The sequence below is a fragment of the Eptatretus burgeri genome, chromosome 15 (genome assembly GCF_056783735.1).
Source record: "Eptatretus burgeri isolate ZD-2024b chromosome 15, Ebu_testis_v1, whole genome shotgun sequence".
Lineage (NCBI taxonomy): Eukaryota > Metazoa > Chordata > Myxini > Myxiniformes > Myxinidae > Eptatretus > Eptatretus burgeri.
In genome coordinates, this window is record NC_140975.1 from 2,136,101 (window position 1) to 2,153,600 (window position 17,500).

Sequence of the window (17,500 nt, forward strand, 5' to 3'; positions counted from 1 at the left end):
AACTGCACATTTCGGGCATTGACATTCTCTTTGTTCAGCTCGTATGGCCTGAGTTTTTTGTCACTCATTCTTGCTCTGCGGTGCTGTTGCCTATTCCTGTCTTATGCTCTTGTGCCTTCAAGTATCTCTTCGTGCATTGCTGCTTGGCACCATTGTTGGCGTTTTCTGTTCCTGGGACTTCTAATTCCTCCCTGATGTGCACAGTGTTGCTGCACACGTTCACCAATTCTTGCTTGGCAGTGTGTCTAAAAGGGTGAGGAGCGATTAATCGTTGACGAACCGATGGCTTTCGCGCCATTTATATAATGACCATGGTCATACTCGCATCATTATTTACCGTTTCTAAATCTGAACCACGTACAAGGCTGACATGTCAGTGAGGAAAACGGGATCTATTAAGGAAAGGGGTGTAAGGATAAGAAGCAAACACACTGATCAGTATTCTCCATAAATAATTTCCTTTCCCTGGCAACCTTCGTGCCTCTGAGCTCTCTCGAACCGTTATTTCCGCTCCGCAGGACTCGACTCGACCGTCCGTCCCGCTCCTCAGCCTTTATCACCTTGCAACCATGCGGAGTTGTGTGCTCATTGGCTTGCCGCTCAGCTTGTAGCTGCTCTGCGGTTTTGTGCGACTTGATGAGATTGCTATTCCCACTGTATATTTTACCTTTATTCATGTTAAGGCCTTGCTTTCACCTTCCTGGGGTGAGGGGAGTGGAGGAGAGGCAGCAATTTGTTTGTGAACCTGTAAATCAATGATGCCAACAGTATCGCAGAATATGCATTGGTCAGTGTGTTGAGGGGCAGAGCCTGGAAAAGTGTTACACATGACTATTATTATGAAGATTATTTCCAGTTAAATCGAATCCTTATTGTGGAGTTTGTACATAAATCCCATTTAGGAAAGACAACTAATTCGTATACATTGGTATACTTTAACATGAATTACAAGGACATCAGGAAACACTGGACATTGGAGAAGCACTTCATACAAAGGACTTCCATGCACACCTACTATCAACTCCAACCCCGTCCCTTTCACGTTAAAGCAACGCCATCCGTTCAATGTAATGTAACCATCTTTAAGCTCATTTTCGACAAAGTCGAGATGAGCTGTTAAAGCCGTAATGATGTCCAGTCTGTCCGTCTGTCTGTCTGCCTTTTCTTCTTTTCTTCCAAAAATGGATCTGATGTGGATTTCTCTCCAGAACCTCGTCGTGATCGTTGTAGGATTCTTCCTCGTACCTCCTGGCAAACCTCGTCGTGATCGTTTGTAGGATTCTTCCTGGTTGAGTGTGGAATCCTATTTAACTTGCAGGGTTTAAACGTCTCGCCGATTCGGTTTTAAAATTCCGCCTATAAAATCACAGACACCGATAACCAATGTCCACAGACAAGTCTTTTCTTTGAGATCAATTTATTTCTAATTCTATCCACCGTACACTTCACACCCTCGTCCCCCTTCAATGAACCTCTCCCTCATATATATATATATATATATATATATATATATATATATATATATATATATATATATATATATATATATATATATATTGTTACGAATTTTGGCCCGTCCGGCGTGCGATCGGCCACATAACTTGAATCGCGACGCGTCGCCCACTGGAACGGACAATTCAGTCGTGACCCTCCGGGAACTTCCGCCAAGAGCCAGTCACGGGTGGGGGTTTAACCTCACCACGATCGTGCCAATTGCCCACCTGCGCAGGATAGGGTTGCTTGCCAAATTCGACCGACCTAAGTACCTGCGCGAGTGGTCGACCGGGCGATCGTACCTCGCCGCAGGTCGACTTCGGACACGAACCGCTTAAGCGGCTCGTTCCGTGTTGCAGGGATAACCGAGCGGAGTTATCATCGACCTCGATGGTTCAGATTACTTATCGGGTGTTTCAACCCACTACCAATCCCTTACGTGATGCAAGATGGAACTTTCAACGGAGGAAAGGACGCAACGAAACGGGAAAACAGTTCAACAAGGAAGCACCTTTATTTCACACACACAACACACGCACGTAAGGCAGTAATGCAATGTGCAGCAAAAGCAAAATGCAACAAAAGCAAAAGCACTACTACCGACGATAATTATTTACAACACTTAAACAATTATACTTGTCAGGACTCGGCGCCACATCATTCATTCAAAATAAACAGGAAAGACCTCCCCATAGGCAGGGAGGGAGACGGGGTCCGTGGACCAAATGTGCGCGGAACCTGGAGGAGCGGCCAGGTCCATGAGACTGAAAAGGTCTTACCCGCGTCCTCGTGACGCGATGGCGGGCAAGCCGCAATATCAGTGCAGCTGCGCCCCGGCTCCGTGCCCCTGGCGTGGTCGTTGAGCCCTCTCCGGCGTGCTCCATGCAAGCACGGTTTGGTTGAAACCACGGTTAGGGTGGGGAATGAACGGGGCCACTGGCACTATCTCAGCCCGGATGGGGGGGGGGGATTGTTGATGCTCAGGGTCGAGCGAGGGGAATGGCTGGCTAGCTTGGTCGCTTGTGAAAGCGAAGGTGGCTCGAGTCCAGCGACGAGACGACACCAACGACGAGACGAGACGAGCCCAGCGACGAGACGACACCAACCACGGGAAAAGCGGCCCCCACACTACAACAACAAGTTCCACACAGACTCGCGTCTTTTATAGACCGGGGGAGGAGCCTGTATGCAGATTTTAGTATCAAAACGAGATTGGAGGCGGGCCACGCCACCCTCTGTTCAGCCATTGGTGTGGCAAAAAGGGGCATGAGTCTTTTGATCCGAATTCCTTCCTGAGAGGAATTCACATCCATCGCGCTTGGAGGCAGGGCCACACCGCCCGACGCTCGCCCATTGGACGGAGGAAAAGGGGCGTGAACCTCCCCTGATCCGAATTTCTCTCCCATAAGGAATCCACATTCATCGCGCTTGGAGGCGGGGCCACACTGCCCGACGCTCGCCCATTGAACGGAGGAAAAGGGGCGTGAACCTCCCCTGGTCCGAATTTCTCTCCCGTAAGGAATCCATTGCACTCGCGGCTTGCTTCGTTCGGCAGCAATCACCGAACGGCTTCGGACAGTACGACGTTCGGTGTTGACTGGTGGTGGGGTCAATGGTTGTGGAAGAAGAAAGGCGAAGGTGGTGGGGGCTTTGCTGTGATGGTTTGGTGGTTGGCGTGCGTCGTTTGGGAATGGCGGTGAAGCGGTTTGCGGAATGGAGTTGTGCAGGTGATGAGGCGAAGGTGGTGGTGTTTGAGTTGTTGGCGGCTTAATGGTCCAAAATAATGATAGAGAAAGAAAAATGGCAAACTCAAAGCGTCGCAGCCCAGATGAATCGCACATATTCCCTTTAAACAACAGGTGTGGGCTAACTACACATGAACTTATCGATATATCTCACCTGAGGACCCTTTATGGTGTATTGCGAATTTCCACAGCCGTAACAATATCTTTTTGAGAGTGGAGAGAGTTTTTTGATAGCATATAGGTGAAAGTACAGTTTTATCAGACCAGTCACCTTGTACTGGCAAAGAATTAAACAAATGTCCAAAGTGGCAAAGAAAGACAATATTATAAGTTGGTCTTAGGTCTCAACAATTAAATAAAAGAAACGGTAGAGGAAAAAAACAACCACTTTGACCTAGTCAGACTGAGGCAAGGGCCATTTGTCAAATAGAGGAATATTTTCCCCAACAGATCCATTAACATTTTTTGTTATCCCCTACTCCAATAAGGCAGCTCAATGGATTGTTTTGAAATTCGGCATGTTGATTCCTGACGGCGATGTGCAAAACCGAATGAAGCACTTTTAAAAATTTCCATCCAGGTGTTGAGACAATTATCTAATTAACTCAAAATGTAATCTGCATGTCCATCACATATATCGCAAGATTCTGCAATCTCACATTTTGTTTCGTTGTTTAATTTAAACCTCTAAATTTAATTTGATCTGAATCGCAATATCATTTAACCTCTTCATGAAATTTTAACCTCTTGATGTCATTAATACTCTCTTTGCGTGGGAGAGGTAGGGGGTGGCCGAAGAGGGGACAGTCCTTTCATTCCTATTGCCCTTTCTGTCCTTTTAAGACCCTTTTAGTCCTTTTTAAGACCCCAACTACTCTTGGAATGTACCCCTTTGAACCTTTGATTCTTAAGAGCCTTACACCCTTTACATGCCGTTCTGGTCTAAAAGGGTTTAAGGGTCTTTTCACTGGACAAAAAATACCAATGGAATGTTTTTCATGAATTCAGGACTTGCTCATTCTACATAGTTTTCACTGCGTGGATACAATCGTGTTCCTTCCTTTCTTCCTTCCTCCCTTCCATACAAGTGCTGCTTCATCAGGATGATGGTCAGGTCAGGCCAGATTACATCTCTGACTTGCTGCAGGTACAATTGTAAATCTGCACTAACCTGTTTCATGGTCAGTTGTCGGTGAATAAACTGTCTCCCACACCAGGTTTCCTGGTGAGTTGGGTGTATGGATTATGGATACCCAGCAGGATTAAAAACAAAACCTGTCAAAGGGTGGAGGATCTCCTTGTGAGCCAACAGCGTGCCTAACAAGTGTCAAACTGTTTGTTGACATTGTCCTGCTTTTTTTTTTTCTTCTTTTCTCTTTTTAGGAGGTTGGTGGCAGGATTTCCACTCCAGCCACTGTAAAACCCTTCACTCTGCAAAACGCAAAAACTCAAATAAATCTGAAAACCCACTCTGTGGGAGTACCTCCTGTGCGGCTGCCCTTCACAGGGCAGCTCACCGGATGACGGGTTTGGGGCAAAGCCTCCCACTCTTTTATTATTAGAGGAAAACCACGGGGTAACCTTCCCGGGTCAGATTGCGGTTGTGTGTGTCAGGGTGGTGCTGAGGTGTCATCTACCAGATGGCGGTCTCCTTGGGTTAACCGGAGGTGGTCCCTTAGGGTGGGTACCTGGAATGTCCTATACCGAAGAGAGGATGATCACCTGTCTCTGTTATCATCTGAGTTCAAGCGCTTGAACATCGGTATTGCAGCACTCTCTGAGGTTTGGAGACAGGATAGTGGTGAAATCATAGCGGGTGTTTCCACCTATTATTGGTCTCATCACTCTGATGGTAACCGTGCCCAAGGAGTTGCTGTAGCTGTGTCCAATAAGCTGATTCCAATGATAATGGAGGTAACACCCGTCAATGAATGTATTTTGAGACAAAGGATTAGTCACTCCTTGGATCTCGTTTCCCTGGTCTCTGGAAACGCTCTGACTGAGGCGAGTGATATTGTTGTGGAGCCGGGTATCGGCTGCAAGCACGATCGCGAGGTGAAGCAGTAGGGTTGACTCTACCGAACACCCAGAATGTAGATCGTACCTTTCGGAAAACTCCGACAGGTAAGGGTCCCTTACAGGAACGTGAATCGTCAAGAAATCAACCACGTGGGATAGGGTTATTTGCCAAACTTTAAAATACCTAGACGCCCATGTGGCGAGCTACCGAGGATTCACACCCTCGACAGCACTCGTACGGCACGAGCCGTATGCGTGCTCGACCCGTGCGTAACCCGAGCGGATGGTTACCGAAGTCCCATCGGTCCAACGGCATCTTCAGCAGCAACGGCCTTTTTAATTCCCCAACACGCACCTTGCTAAACCAATGAAGGAAGGGATAGAAACGAGCTGAAACGTTCAACAAATGGGGTATTTATTAACAGTAGGTGGGGAAGGAGGGAAGCACGTAAGGGCAGAGTTATCACGACTAATAGAGATGCAAGTATGTACAGCAAAGAGCACCTAAACAATTCCTACTTCCAAACAGGGCCCACAGACAGACGCACACCCAAAAGAAATGAAAGGGACCTTCCTGCCTCGTGCGATCTTCGATGAGACGTGCGAACCAGGACGAGACCAGCCGTGTCGAGATTCGACCAGGCCAGCACCAGCGAAGACACGATACCAGAAGTGTCGAGCGATGCGTTCTGCGCTCAAGCAGACCATGCGCTCGAGCAGACGGAGAACCAGACTCCAGTGACACGACGAGATTAATCTCCTCCGTTCATCCAAAATCACCAACTTCTTCTCTCTCGGAGGGAGGGGTCTCTTCTCCTCACCACTCGCCTCCTGATTGGATGAGGGGTTCTCACGTTACTCTTGGCGACCTCCCCATTGGCTGAGGTGCACGTGTAGTGCTCGCCCTCCGCTCATTGGCTGGAGCTTCGAACCGAAGCGACGGAGGCTCCGCCCACCTCCTCGCCTTCGTCCACGTGCCTAATGACGCGGGTGAGACACCCACTCCTTCCCGATTGGCTAAAGGGACACCATGCCTATGTTAGGCTCTGCCGACACGCACTTGCTGGCGAGCACGCGAAAAATGCCGCGAGCGTTATGGCATCAAGATGGAAGTGAAGATGTTGTTGTGATACGGGGTGTAAAAATCCTATCAGTAAATAACTTTTCAGCGCATGTATGTAATTCCCATTACACACAGGTAGGGGGCCCTCACTGGAAACACTCCCTTACTGATATAACTGTTCTATAAGGACCCTGTCTGTTGTGTGCAGTAAGCTTCCAAATTCGTAACACGACCCCCTCCCCTTTTACAGACTCGTCCCAAGTCGTCAAATTTTCGTGTGACCAGTATGTGCATGTTCTCCCCTAGTACATTTTACCTTCAGGTCCCTGAGTGCGACATTTTTTCATACATGTCCCAAAAATAAATAACCTAATGCGCTGCGTAACTAACGAACAGACTCACACGGACAACTTGACTACAATTGCCGGCGCTACGACAGACAACAGGTGGGTTAAACTTATTTACAATCTCAACTAACTATTTACACTAACCATGGCCCAGGACCTGTGATCTGTAAAGAAAGTCACCACAAAAGTCAACAGTTGTGTGACTCCTACACAGTCTCTCGCACAGTAGAATGGATGGAGAGAAAGACACAAAATGCACTGGCTGCACAATGCAGTCCCATGGTGAGGCTGCCTGCATGGCAGTCCTTGCAAAATACAGTGGAAGATGGTCCTGGCGCACATGGTGAGTTGGTGAACACGGGCAATGCAAAGAGTGTAGCAGGCATGGGGGTCACGACAAAGGCAGGCAAACAAGGCATGGCAAGGCGAGGCAATGCGGACCAGGCAAATGTAGCACAAAAACAGGCCAGCATGCGAAGCTGGCCGGCCTCTGGTCTCGTTCCGTGTGGGTCTGGAGGGAGTGCGGTGGTGCCGGCCTCTCTGGCAACGTGCTCGGACCTAACCTATGGTCTCCCCCCAACCTATCGCCTTTGCCTGTCTCTGTCCATACCCACTCCCTTAGTTTGGAACAAGAGAACAAGTGCTCCCTCGTCGTCCCTTACACTACTGCACGTTCCATTTAATCTACGTAGCTAAGCTATGTCCTCACTACCCATTCCATGTCTCCCAAAATCCATTTCTGAAATCTAACCAAGCATTCCCTCTAACTAGTCCACGGGCCCCATGGAGGACAGCTCATGCCACCATGAGGCCTGTCGATCTAAGCCAAACACTTCCCACTATTAGTGTTCCTATGCCCAAACAGGATGCTTGCCACATCCTGCCAAGGGCCGTGTACTGGAAGCGAGGCTTCCCCCCCCCCCTTTTGCACCGCCAAGGTGGTGGTTTACGGCATGCCCGTTCGTCCCTATGGGCGATAATAACATCCCCTCCGATGGCCGATAATATAATCGAGGCCTTGTCGTCACCCTGCCAATTGCAACGAGCGCTCGCTTTCGGGAATTCCCCAGGCGGGACAACGTGCGCAGCTCACCCACAACTCGCGCTGCAAGGTCCGTGCCGATGACGTCACCCGCTCACCGAAACTGCGCGGTTGCCCGTGCAGGCCAGCACGAGCGCATCGTCCCGGAAACCCGCTCCGCGTGTTCCGCGAGCAGAACACGCGGCATGCAGCACGTGATGCCTCGCACACACGCTCGCATGTGGACCCCTGTTTGCCCAATTCAAACAACCTTCCTTTTAACCGTGCACGTGGCGGTTTTGTACCTCGCACGAGACGTTCCGATCGCGCAAACGTGCATAAAACACGGAGCGGACCTGGCACGCAGCATCCGGCGGAGCCGGCGCAGTCACCCAAACAACTTTGTGCGGCCCACCAGGCTCGCTACTCGTGTCTCCCGTCTAAATCGGTCCATGTACCATCTCCATGCACGCACTCACGCATGCTATTTTACTCACACCATACTGACCTTCTGGCACACTCGCACCACTCGCACTCTTAACCACACACACCGGGACATTCATATCGGGGATTCGTGCTACCACAAGCAATCCCGGGGTTTCCATACCCCCCAAGCTCCGCGTGGACCCGTTCACATCACGCAGCCATCCTACCTCGTTCGGCCCGATCGGACTCATCTCGTCGCGATCTGCTTCGAGAGAGCGTATTTTCTCCCTCGGTTCCTTAAGGAGGCTATCCTGCTGCTCGCACCGGGTCACGACATTCCACCAGCTCGACCCCATTGTCCCCTCCTAACTGTGTGTGTGTGTGTGTGTGTGTGTGTGTGTGTGTGTGTGTGTGTGTGTGTGTGTGTGTGTGTGTGTGTGTGTGTGTGTGTGTGTGTGTGTGTGTGTGTGTGTGTGTGTGTGTGTGTGTGTGTGATCGTCAAATGGCGGAGCCGATCTGCCATGATAGTGTGGGGAACCGGCAGAAATCGGGAGGGGGAGCTTTGACGGAAGGGGGGGGTGTCATACGCCGCCCCTGCGCCCCTTACGGACTCTGAGCTTGGTCGCGGGGAAAGTTCCTGCATGGGGGTGGTGTCCTGGACCATGCATTCGTCTACACTACTACGACTACCCACCTGTTTCAGCCCGTCTTGGTTAGACATGTTGCGTGTTGGGAATAAAATTTAAAACGCTAGTAATTTGGGAGAACGGGGGGGTTTTCGCTCCGTACACCCCTGATACGAGCCGTAACTTTCTCTCTGGATCCGGAGGGGTTCGAAACCCGCTCCTGACGCCAATTTGTTGTGGAGCCGGGTATCGGCTGCGAGGTGGAGCAGTGGGGTCGACTCTCCTGAACACCCGGAATCGAGATCGTACCTTTTGGAAAACTCCAACAGGTACGGGTGTCTTACAGGACCGTGAATCGTCAAGCAATCAACCACGTGGGACAGGGTTATCTGCCGAACTTCAAAATACCTTGAGGCCCAGGTGGCGAGCTACCGAGGATTCACACCCTCGACGGTACTCGTATGGGATGAGCAGTATGCGTGCTCGACCCGTGCGTAACCCGAGTGGATGGTTACCGAAATCCCGTCGGTCCAAATGTACATCAACAACAGCAATGGCCTTTTTAATTCCCCAACACGCACATTGCTAAACCAATGAAGGAAGGGACAGAAACGAGCTGAAACATTCAACAAATGGGGTATTTATTAACAGTAGGTGGGGAAGGAGGGAAGCACTTAAGGGCAGAGTTATCACGACTAATAGAGATGCAAGTATGTACAGCAAAGAGCACTTAAACAATTCCTACTTCCAGACAGGGCCCACAGACAGACACACACACCCAAAATAAACGAAAGGGACCTTCCCGCCTCGTGTGGTCTTCGACGAGACGAGCGAACCAGGACAAGACCAGGCCAGCACCAGCGACGACAGACTGCGCTCAAGCACACCACGCGCTCGAGCTGACGCAGAACCAAACGCCGGCGACAGGGCGAGATTAGAGCAGGCGCCGGCGACAGGGCGAGATTAGAGCAGGCGCCGGCGACAGGGCGAGATTAGAGCAGGCGCCGGCAACAGGGCGAGATTAGAGCAGGCGCCGGCGACAGGGCGAGATTAGAGCAGGCGCCGGCGACATGGCGAGATTAATCTCCTCCTTTCGTCCAAAATCACCAACCTCTTCTCTCTTGGAGAGAGGGGCCTCTTCTCCTCACCACTCGCCTCCTGATTGGACGAAGGGTTCTCACATGACTCGTGGCGGCCTCCCCATTGACTGAGGCGCGTGTGTAGTGCTCGCCCTCCGCTCATTGGCTGGAGCTTCGAGCCGAAGCGACAGAGGCTCCGCCCACCTCCTCGTATTTGGCCACGTGCCTAATCGCGCTGGTGCCGAGTCGGAAACGGGGCGGGTGAGACACCCGCTCCTTGCTGATTGGCTGAAGGGACACCATGCTTATGTTTGGCTCTGCCCACACGCGCGCTTGCTGGTGAGCGCGCGAAGAATGCTGCGAGCGTTATGGTTTTAGGATGGAAGTGGAGATGTTGTGATACGGGGTGTAAAAATCCTATCTATAAAATAACTTCGCAGCGCATGTATGTAATTCCCATTAGACACAGGTCGGGGGCCCGAACTAGAAACACTCACTTACTGATATAACTGTTCTATAAGGACCCTGTCTGTTGTGTGCAGTCAGCTTCGAAATTTGTAACAATCTCACCTTGAAGGGCGCATTCCATGCCACACTCGAGTCTGTGGTTCATTATTGCCCCAGGTGAGATACTCTTCTAGTCTTGGGGAAGTTCAATGCATCGACTGGAACTTATAGGGATGGTTATGAGACATGTGTTGGTCCCCATGGGTCTGGAACTGTGAACAAGAATAGCAAGAAGTCATGGACTTGGGTGGCTGGTTCATGGTTTCAGTGGCCACAGGCTCATCGCTGACATTCCAATGCTGGTGGTGTAGCAAAGGAGAATGACCATGTGCTCGTTGATGGTCGCTGGAGGATGATCCAAAACTGCAGGGTCGACAAGAGTGCTTATTTCCTCAATACCAACCACAGGCTTCTGGTAGCAACTCTGAAGTTGCAGCTTAAGTCTGGGAGAATGGTACCATCCCAGCCGAGGCTGGATGTTGGCAAGCTCAAGGATGAGAGTGAAGCTGCGGAGTTTGCAAACAGGCTGAGTGGGTTGGATGTTGGGGTGTTACTTAACCCTATTGCTGACCCTCCAATCAACTGTGGTCCACCTTCGTTTGTTGAAACACAGGCTGCGGTGAACCGGCTTAAATGGGGTAAAGCTCCTGGGATCTGTGGCATCCATGCTGAACTTCTCAAGGCTGGTGGAAATGCTGCACTCGTGTCGTTGCATGCAGCTCTGTGCTCTGCCTGGAACACAGGCATCATCCCAACTGACTGGAAGAGGGTCTTGTTGTCCCTCTCTGGAAAGGGAAGGGTGATCGCCAGGACTGCAACAACTATTGAGGGGTGACGCTGCTCTCGGTGCTGGGCAAGGTCTTTGTTCGGATAATTCTTGATAGGGTTCGCCACCATCTGCTTAAGCACCAGCGTCCAGAGCAGTCAGGCTTTACACCAAAGAAGACAACGATTGATCGTATCCTTGCTCTTCGGGTCCTCACATAATGCCAACGAGGGTTTTGGCAGGGGACTGCTTACAGCCTATGTTGGTCTCTGTAAAGCGTTCAATTCAGTGAATCGGGATGCCCTCTGGAGGATTTTTGGTCGTCGTTGGGTGCCACCAAAACTGATCAATCTGATGTCTGAACTATACTCCAGTACTGAGAGTGCTGTGAGATGATACCATCTCCAATTTATATCCATTTGTTACTGGAGTTCGTCAGGAGTGTGTACTACCCCCACACTTTTCAGCGCTTCTATGGACTGGATTCTCGTGAGCATGTCGGAGATGTCAAGCTGCGGTGCATAATTTGGGAATGTCAAGATCTCTGACCTTGATTTCGCAGATGATGCAGTCATCTTTGTGGAGACTAGATATCCTTTTGGGGGCCCTTGAGGTGCTGAATGAGGAGTTGGAGCTGCTGGGATTATGGGTTTCCTGGGCCAAAACTAAGATCCAGGCTTTCATTGACATCTTGGCTGCTGCTGTCTTGTTTATACCTGTTTGTGGTGAGGATGTTGAGGTCACGGAGAGATTCACTTCCCTTGGCAGTGATATTCATCTCTCTGCTGGCTGTTAGCCAGAGATCAGTAGTTGTCTGGGTTGGGCCTGGGGATTCATGGATTCACTGGATCATTTGGTATGGTGCTGTCCGTACCTGTGCAGGAGGACAAACTTCTGAGTCTTCATGTCCTTGGTGCTTCCAGTCTTGCTCTGTGGATGTGAGATTAAGATTCTTACCAGGGATCTCAGATGGAGACTTCATTCCTTTGGTACCAGGTCTCTTCAGGGAATTCTTGGCTATCGCTGGTCAGACTTTGTGTCCAATGAGTGGTTGCTGAAAGATATTCAAATGAGATTTGTTACCTGCATAGTCCATGAGTGGACTATGCAGGCTCTATGGACTCTAGACGCAGGCTCAGCTGCGGCTCTATGGACATGTGGCTCGTTTTCCTGTTGCTGATCCTGCTCACCAGATTCTCTCAGCGAGGGAGCCTCATGAGTGGTGGAGGCCAATGGGCCGACCACGTGCCGTGCCCCGTGGTTGGAGCAGGTTGATCAGCATCTCAAGGAGATGGGGATGGTCAGACATCGGCCCCTGGAGTACCTGTGGAAAGTGAACGCAGCAACATGCTGCTCCATCGCGTGCTCCCATACCTGGCCTGACCTGATCAGATTGAAGATTACTGCACTGTGGTTGTGCAGGCATGGAACAGCACCAATACAACCAATATACCAGTTCACTGGTCCTCATTTTGCTGACCTCGGAAGAATGACAGGTTGAGTCAACCCCACTTGGTGTTAATTCATCTGCCAACGGGGCTTGATCTCAGGATCCCAAGCCAGCCTCCCAAACCACTAAGCCAACACCAGATTGTTGATCAGGCCTTTTAGCTCCCATGGGCCATGGGCCCATAATTTTCCATCAAATCAAACGGAAAATACACTTCATCACTTATTGCACCCCATATATGATGGTCCTCCATTGGGAGAGGACCGTCTGTCCCATTTGGGACTAAAATTACTTGTTTATCATTCAATGAATAATGTGCATTGAAAGCTGTTTAACTAATTGACATGTTTGCCATAAATTACTCTATTTTAGAATTCACATATTGTGCAATTTCATTCTATATTGAATTTGTGTATTTTTATGACTCCCGGTGTCGAGGCGTCGATCACCCTTTACTGAGGCATGAAGACCTCAATGTCCTTGAGAGAAAACTGTTAATTATCTATCAATACGTATGCACAGAAAGCACACCCCAGGCACAACAATTTGTTATTGAGGAACCCGGAGAGTGCTCTGCAGAATAGCCAAATCAACCCCTTATATATGGGGTTTTTATCTCCAACCAATTCCACTACACACAAGTCCTTCATTTCATCCCAAGACCAGCTGGATTTCCAGCTGGCTTATGTCTCGGTAATGTATATCAAACAGATCAGCAAGATCAAAGGTTTTCCTCCCAGATTCTGCTACACAATGCTCCCTTGAATCATTCAAGGTTGACCTTACTCATCTCACACACAATGTTCCTGTAGAACAGCAAACAGGAATATATTGTAATTGACTGCAAGTGAGTGAATTGAGTTGGGAAGAAACAAAAAAGCTTTAGAAAAAGGTACAAATCCCAACACCAGTTGAATGACAGTGTGCACATAATAGCCCGTCAGAATTTGGCTTCCTCGTTGACTTCTGAAAGAATTAAATGCCATGTATGATGTTTGTTTCAAGCGAGTAAAATTTGTGATTGTGAGCTTTGTGTCCTATCTGCCACAGGGCCCACTGGTTTTTGGCTGTGATCTACTTCCCTGCTGGGGAAAACTGCCCCACCAAGAATACGCGATGCTGGCAGCCACCAGATCCGGCGATTGACGGCGACCTGTCTGAAGGGGCACCCGAGGTTCAAGGGTTAGAGAAAGAATTGCAGGAGAGTGGGAAGAATGATGAAAACAGTGGTGAAAGAAATGAAGAAATGGTAAATGTGGACTTCACTCTTAAAAATTTTTTTGTTGGTGGAAGACCTGTCTGGAACACTTGTCTCACACGCAAATCGCACACAAATCACGCACTCACATGCACACATCGAGAACTGACCAACACAGGGCTTTACCTCAGACAAACATGGCCGTCAATTTTCCCAGTCAACTAAAAATTACCAGCGCGTGCGTGCGTGCGTGCGTGTCGGATCCATCTCCATTTCAGTCAGGGATCACGAATTGTGGATCAATTTGTGAAGTTTTCTTGTTCTCAAAGTTTTGGTCCGAGGGCTCTTTTGATGATAGTCACCGAGCCCTGGACAGCTTCCAACTGCAGTTAGTTTGTCGTAATATTCCCAATGATGGTTTTTAAGATCTCTTTAAGGTTCTTCTTCATCATACCTGTCACTCCAATAATTAATCACTGGTACAATTTCGGATCTCTTCAGTGTCCGGGATCTTTTCACTTCATTTTTAGGAACTTGGTATTTGGTCATTTTCTTGATTTCTGCATTGTTTAGGCCAATATTGTTGGAAACTGGAATGTCAATTAGCAATGCCTTCTTTTCTTTTTTGTATCTCAGTAGTATATCCAGTGTGTTTTGTTTTTCATGTTCACGCTCGATGGGATCATTAGGTTGTCGGTGAGCGTTACTTCCTTGTTTTCAGTGATTGCTTTTGGTTCATGTTTCCATAAGTATCTGGAACCTGGGATATTAAGACTTTTGCAGAGGTGCCAGTGGATTACTCCACATACCTTGTTGTGCCTCTGTGTGTACAGCTGTTCTGACATGAGTTGTTTTACATCCTGATTAGGAGATGTCTGGTATTTTGTTTATCCCTTGCAGAAACAACACATGTCCGATTGACTCTGTCCCACCATTTCCTTCAAGCTGCTGGTGTAGTGTCCTTTATCTTGGACATTCATAATGATTTGTTCTCCCTCCCAGTTGAGCTGACCTCTTCTTAGCCATTCCAAAGTGCTTTCAATGTCTATTTGCAATCTGGCCTTTTTTTCTTAAAACCTTCCTGCTCTTGTCATTTTCCCAGTTGTCGGTGCATCTCTGTTGATATTTCGTTTTATATTTTTCTTTGTCTTTTTTGCAATTGTTGGGGTTTTATTCATTGCTGTTTTGGTTTCTAGTGTGACATCTTCCATTCGTACCTGTCTGGAATTTTTTTTAGCTTGGTGGGTTAGGGATTACTTGTCTGTTTTGTTGTCTGAGTGTTTGCTTACACATTGGATTTGGTAGTCCGTTTCACTTTTCCTATATTCAGCCAATCCTACAGTTTACATTCTGTGCACTTGGTTGAGCTCTATCATGCCGCGACCTTCTCGTCTCAGTAGGTACATTCTCAGGATGCATTGATTTGATTTTTTTTGTGAAAAATTTTGTGGATGGTGCGGAGTTTCCTTGTTTCGATATCCAGTTTATTGATGTCTCATTGTGACCAGTTTATTATTCCCCAGCTCTATTGGAATACTGGTATTGCGAGTTGGTTTATGGCTTTGATTTTGTTTCTTGGAGAAAGGTATGTTTTCTGGATCAGCCTTGTTCCATGCAGGTACTCTTTGGTAATTGTTTTGTGCATTTTTTTGTGACATGTTTGATGACCCTCTTCTTCTCCGAGGTATTTGTATGATGCTTCGTTGTGTAGCTCATGTATTGGTATATCTGTGTCCATTTTTATAATGTCTGTTTTTGTTGGTCGACCTTGTATGAATGTGTACTTGGCACACTTATCTCTGCTAAATTCCATTTGGATGTCATCAGAGTAACGTTTCACTAATTTGAGTTGTTCTGCCAATTTTTTGTCGTTTGGTGCAAAGTTTTGAATCATCCATGTAAAGTAGATGTGTCACCTTTCTTGTTTCTTTTGATGTTCTCTTATTTGATGTCAGGATATATCAATGTCCTTGCTCATTAATGAGGTTGCCCAGTGGGTTGAGAGCCAGGCAAAACAGGATGGATGAAAGGCTGTCTCCTTGAACAATCCTCAACATATCTTCACCCCTTGTGTTTTGGTCTTTCCTTCCGAGTGTTGCAGTATGAATGTGGTATTCCAAAACTCCATTGCTTTCTCCATCAGTTTGATTATTTTGGGTTGATCTTGTACAATTGCAAGCATTTTATCATCCATGAATGTGGGACACTATCAAAAGCTTTTTTTGTAGTTCCATCCATGCTGTGGATAATTTTGTTGTTCTTGTGTTGCAATTTTTGAGTCTAATCTTGTTTAGTAGTAAATGGTCTATTGTTCCATTACATCCTCTCTTGCATCCCTTCTGTTCTGCCTCCTAGGCCCCCTTCTTGTGTTCGGTGATGGTATATCATTTCTGTGAGGATTCCGATCAGAAGTTTGAAGTGTGCATTTTAAAATCATTGGAAGGTGTTGCAAAAGCAATCTGCCTTTTTGTATCGAAGGCAAATGACCTCTGCCTGTGATTGTGGATGAGACATGAATGGGCTCTGATTTTAAATGGTTTCATTGATCATATGTACAAAAGCTCAAAATTCATTTTTGAATTGAGAGGTTAAAACCAAGGTCAAATTTAATGTCATGAGCAAAAGTATAAATTGATTGCATTTTTATCAATTTATGCAGGTGTCGAGGTTCATGATCAGGCATATAAGGGTCACCAGACTGTCAGGCATATAAGGGTCACCAGGATACAGTATATGGAAAAATATACCCATCAGAGATGGGGAATCCCCCGCCATTGAAATAAATGTTGACGCACAGCCAGCTGGACGGACAGCCGGACGGACGGACAGACGACCCGGGTGACAACAATATCTCCCTTCCGCCACGCGGCGGGGGATAAAAATGGAAAAGACCACTTAGGTGGTGTTCATCAATGGACTGTATCGACGTCGTCCAAGGGGGGACTTCTGCATGTCAGAGAAGTGGGGTGGATGAATGGATGGAGGTGAGCATGAAGTTTGTATTTGGAGTGTTGCAATGGGGTTTTTTTTTAAAAGAGAATGCTGCATGTGACATGGAGGGGCAGAGGTTTGGCATAGTGTTGAGGGTAGGAGGAGAAAAAGAAAAGTAGAGCTTGCAAGTGACTCCTGGGCCACCAACTTGCAAACTGTCAGTGAGTAGATCCTTAACCTCACTCTCCTGTCACTAGATTCATATGTTATGGAAGACTTTGGATTCCATGGCCTTGAGAATGAGAAGATGGGAAGCAGTCGCACCAGCCCATAATGGGGAGCCGTATGCCATTGCACTTTGGATGAACCCTTGCACACCGTCATAAACTGAGTTTGGCAGAGGAAAGACTTGGCTTGTACAGACTTGGTGGTAGCTGGCTATGTAGGCCAGCTTGGAGATGCAGTCTACCTAAAATGAGCCAGCTGGTTCTTAAGGAGTGACAAAGTAAGAGTAGGATTATAATATGTTCCTGGGAGATGATCTGTTGCTATTTTTCCAATGATTTGTAAAGTCGTGTTGCTGCAGCCTATCTGGCAGGAGGGTGACGAACAGACCTGCACAGGGTGGATTAATTATGAAAATGGTATAATAGATTCTTCCAGTTATGCAGAGATCATTGATGTAGTTCATGAACAGGATTAGTCCCAGGATGCTATGTTGAGGAACACCAGCCAAAAGAGAGAGAGAGAGCATGGGAGAGAACGTGTTGTAAAGAAAACCGCTGCTTGCAAACATCAAGGGATCCTGCCGGCCATTCAATGTACTGT

The 17,500-nt window shown here is 48.0% G+C and overlaps 1 protein-coding gene across 7 annotated transcripts in view; it reads left to right on the forward strand.

Annotated features, from left to right (window-relative positions):
* LOC147011308 (sentrin-specific protease 6-like) overlaps positions 1-17,500 on the forward strand; it is a 136,084-nt gene that overhangs the window by 104,225 nt on the left and 14,359 nt on the right. For all 7 annotated transcript variants that reach the window (XM_085857593.1, XM_085857591.1, XM_085857592.1 and 4 more), the window contains one exon: positions 13,594-13,792. In XM_085857593.1, coding sequence (XP_085713719.1) covers positions 13,594-13,792 — 199 coding nt within the window. The remainder of the gene's footprint in view (positions 1-13,593; positions 13,793-17,500) is intronic.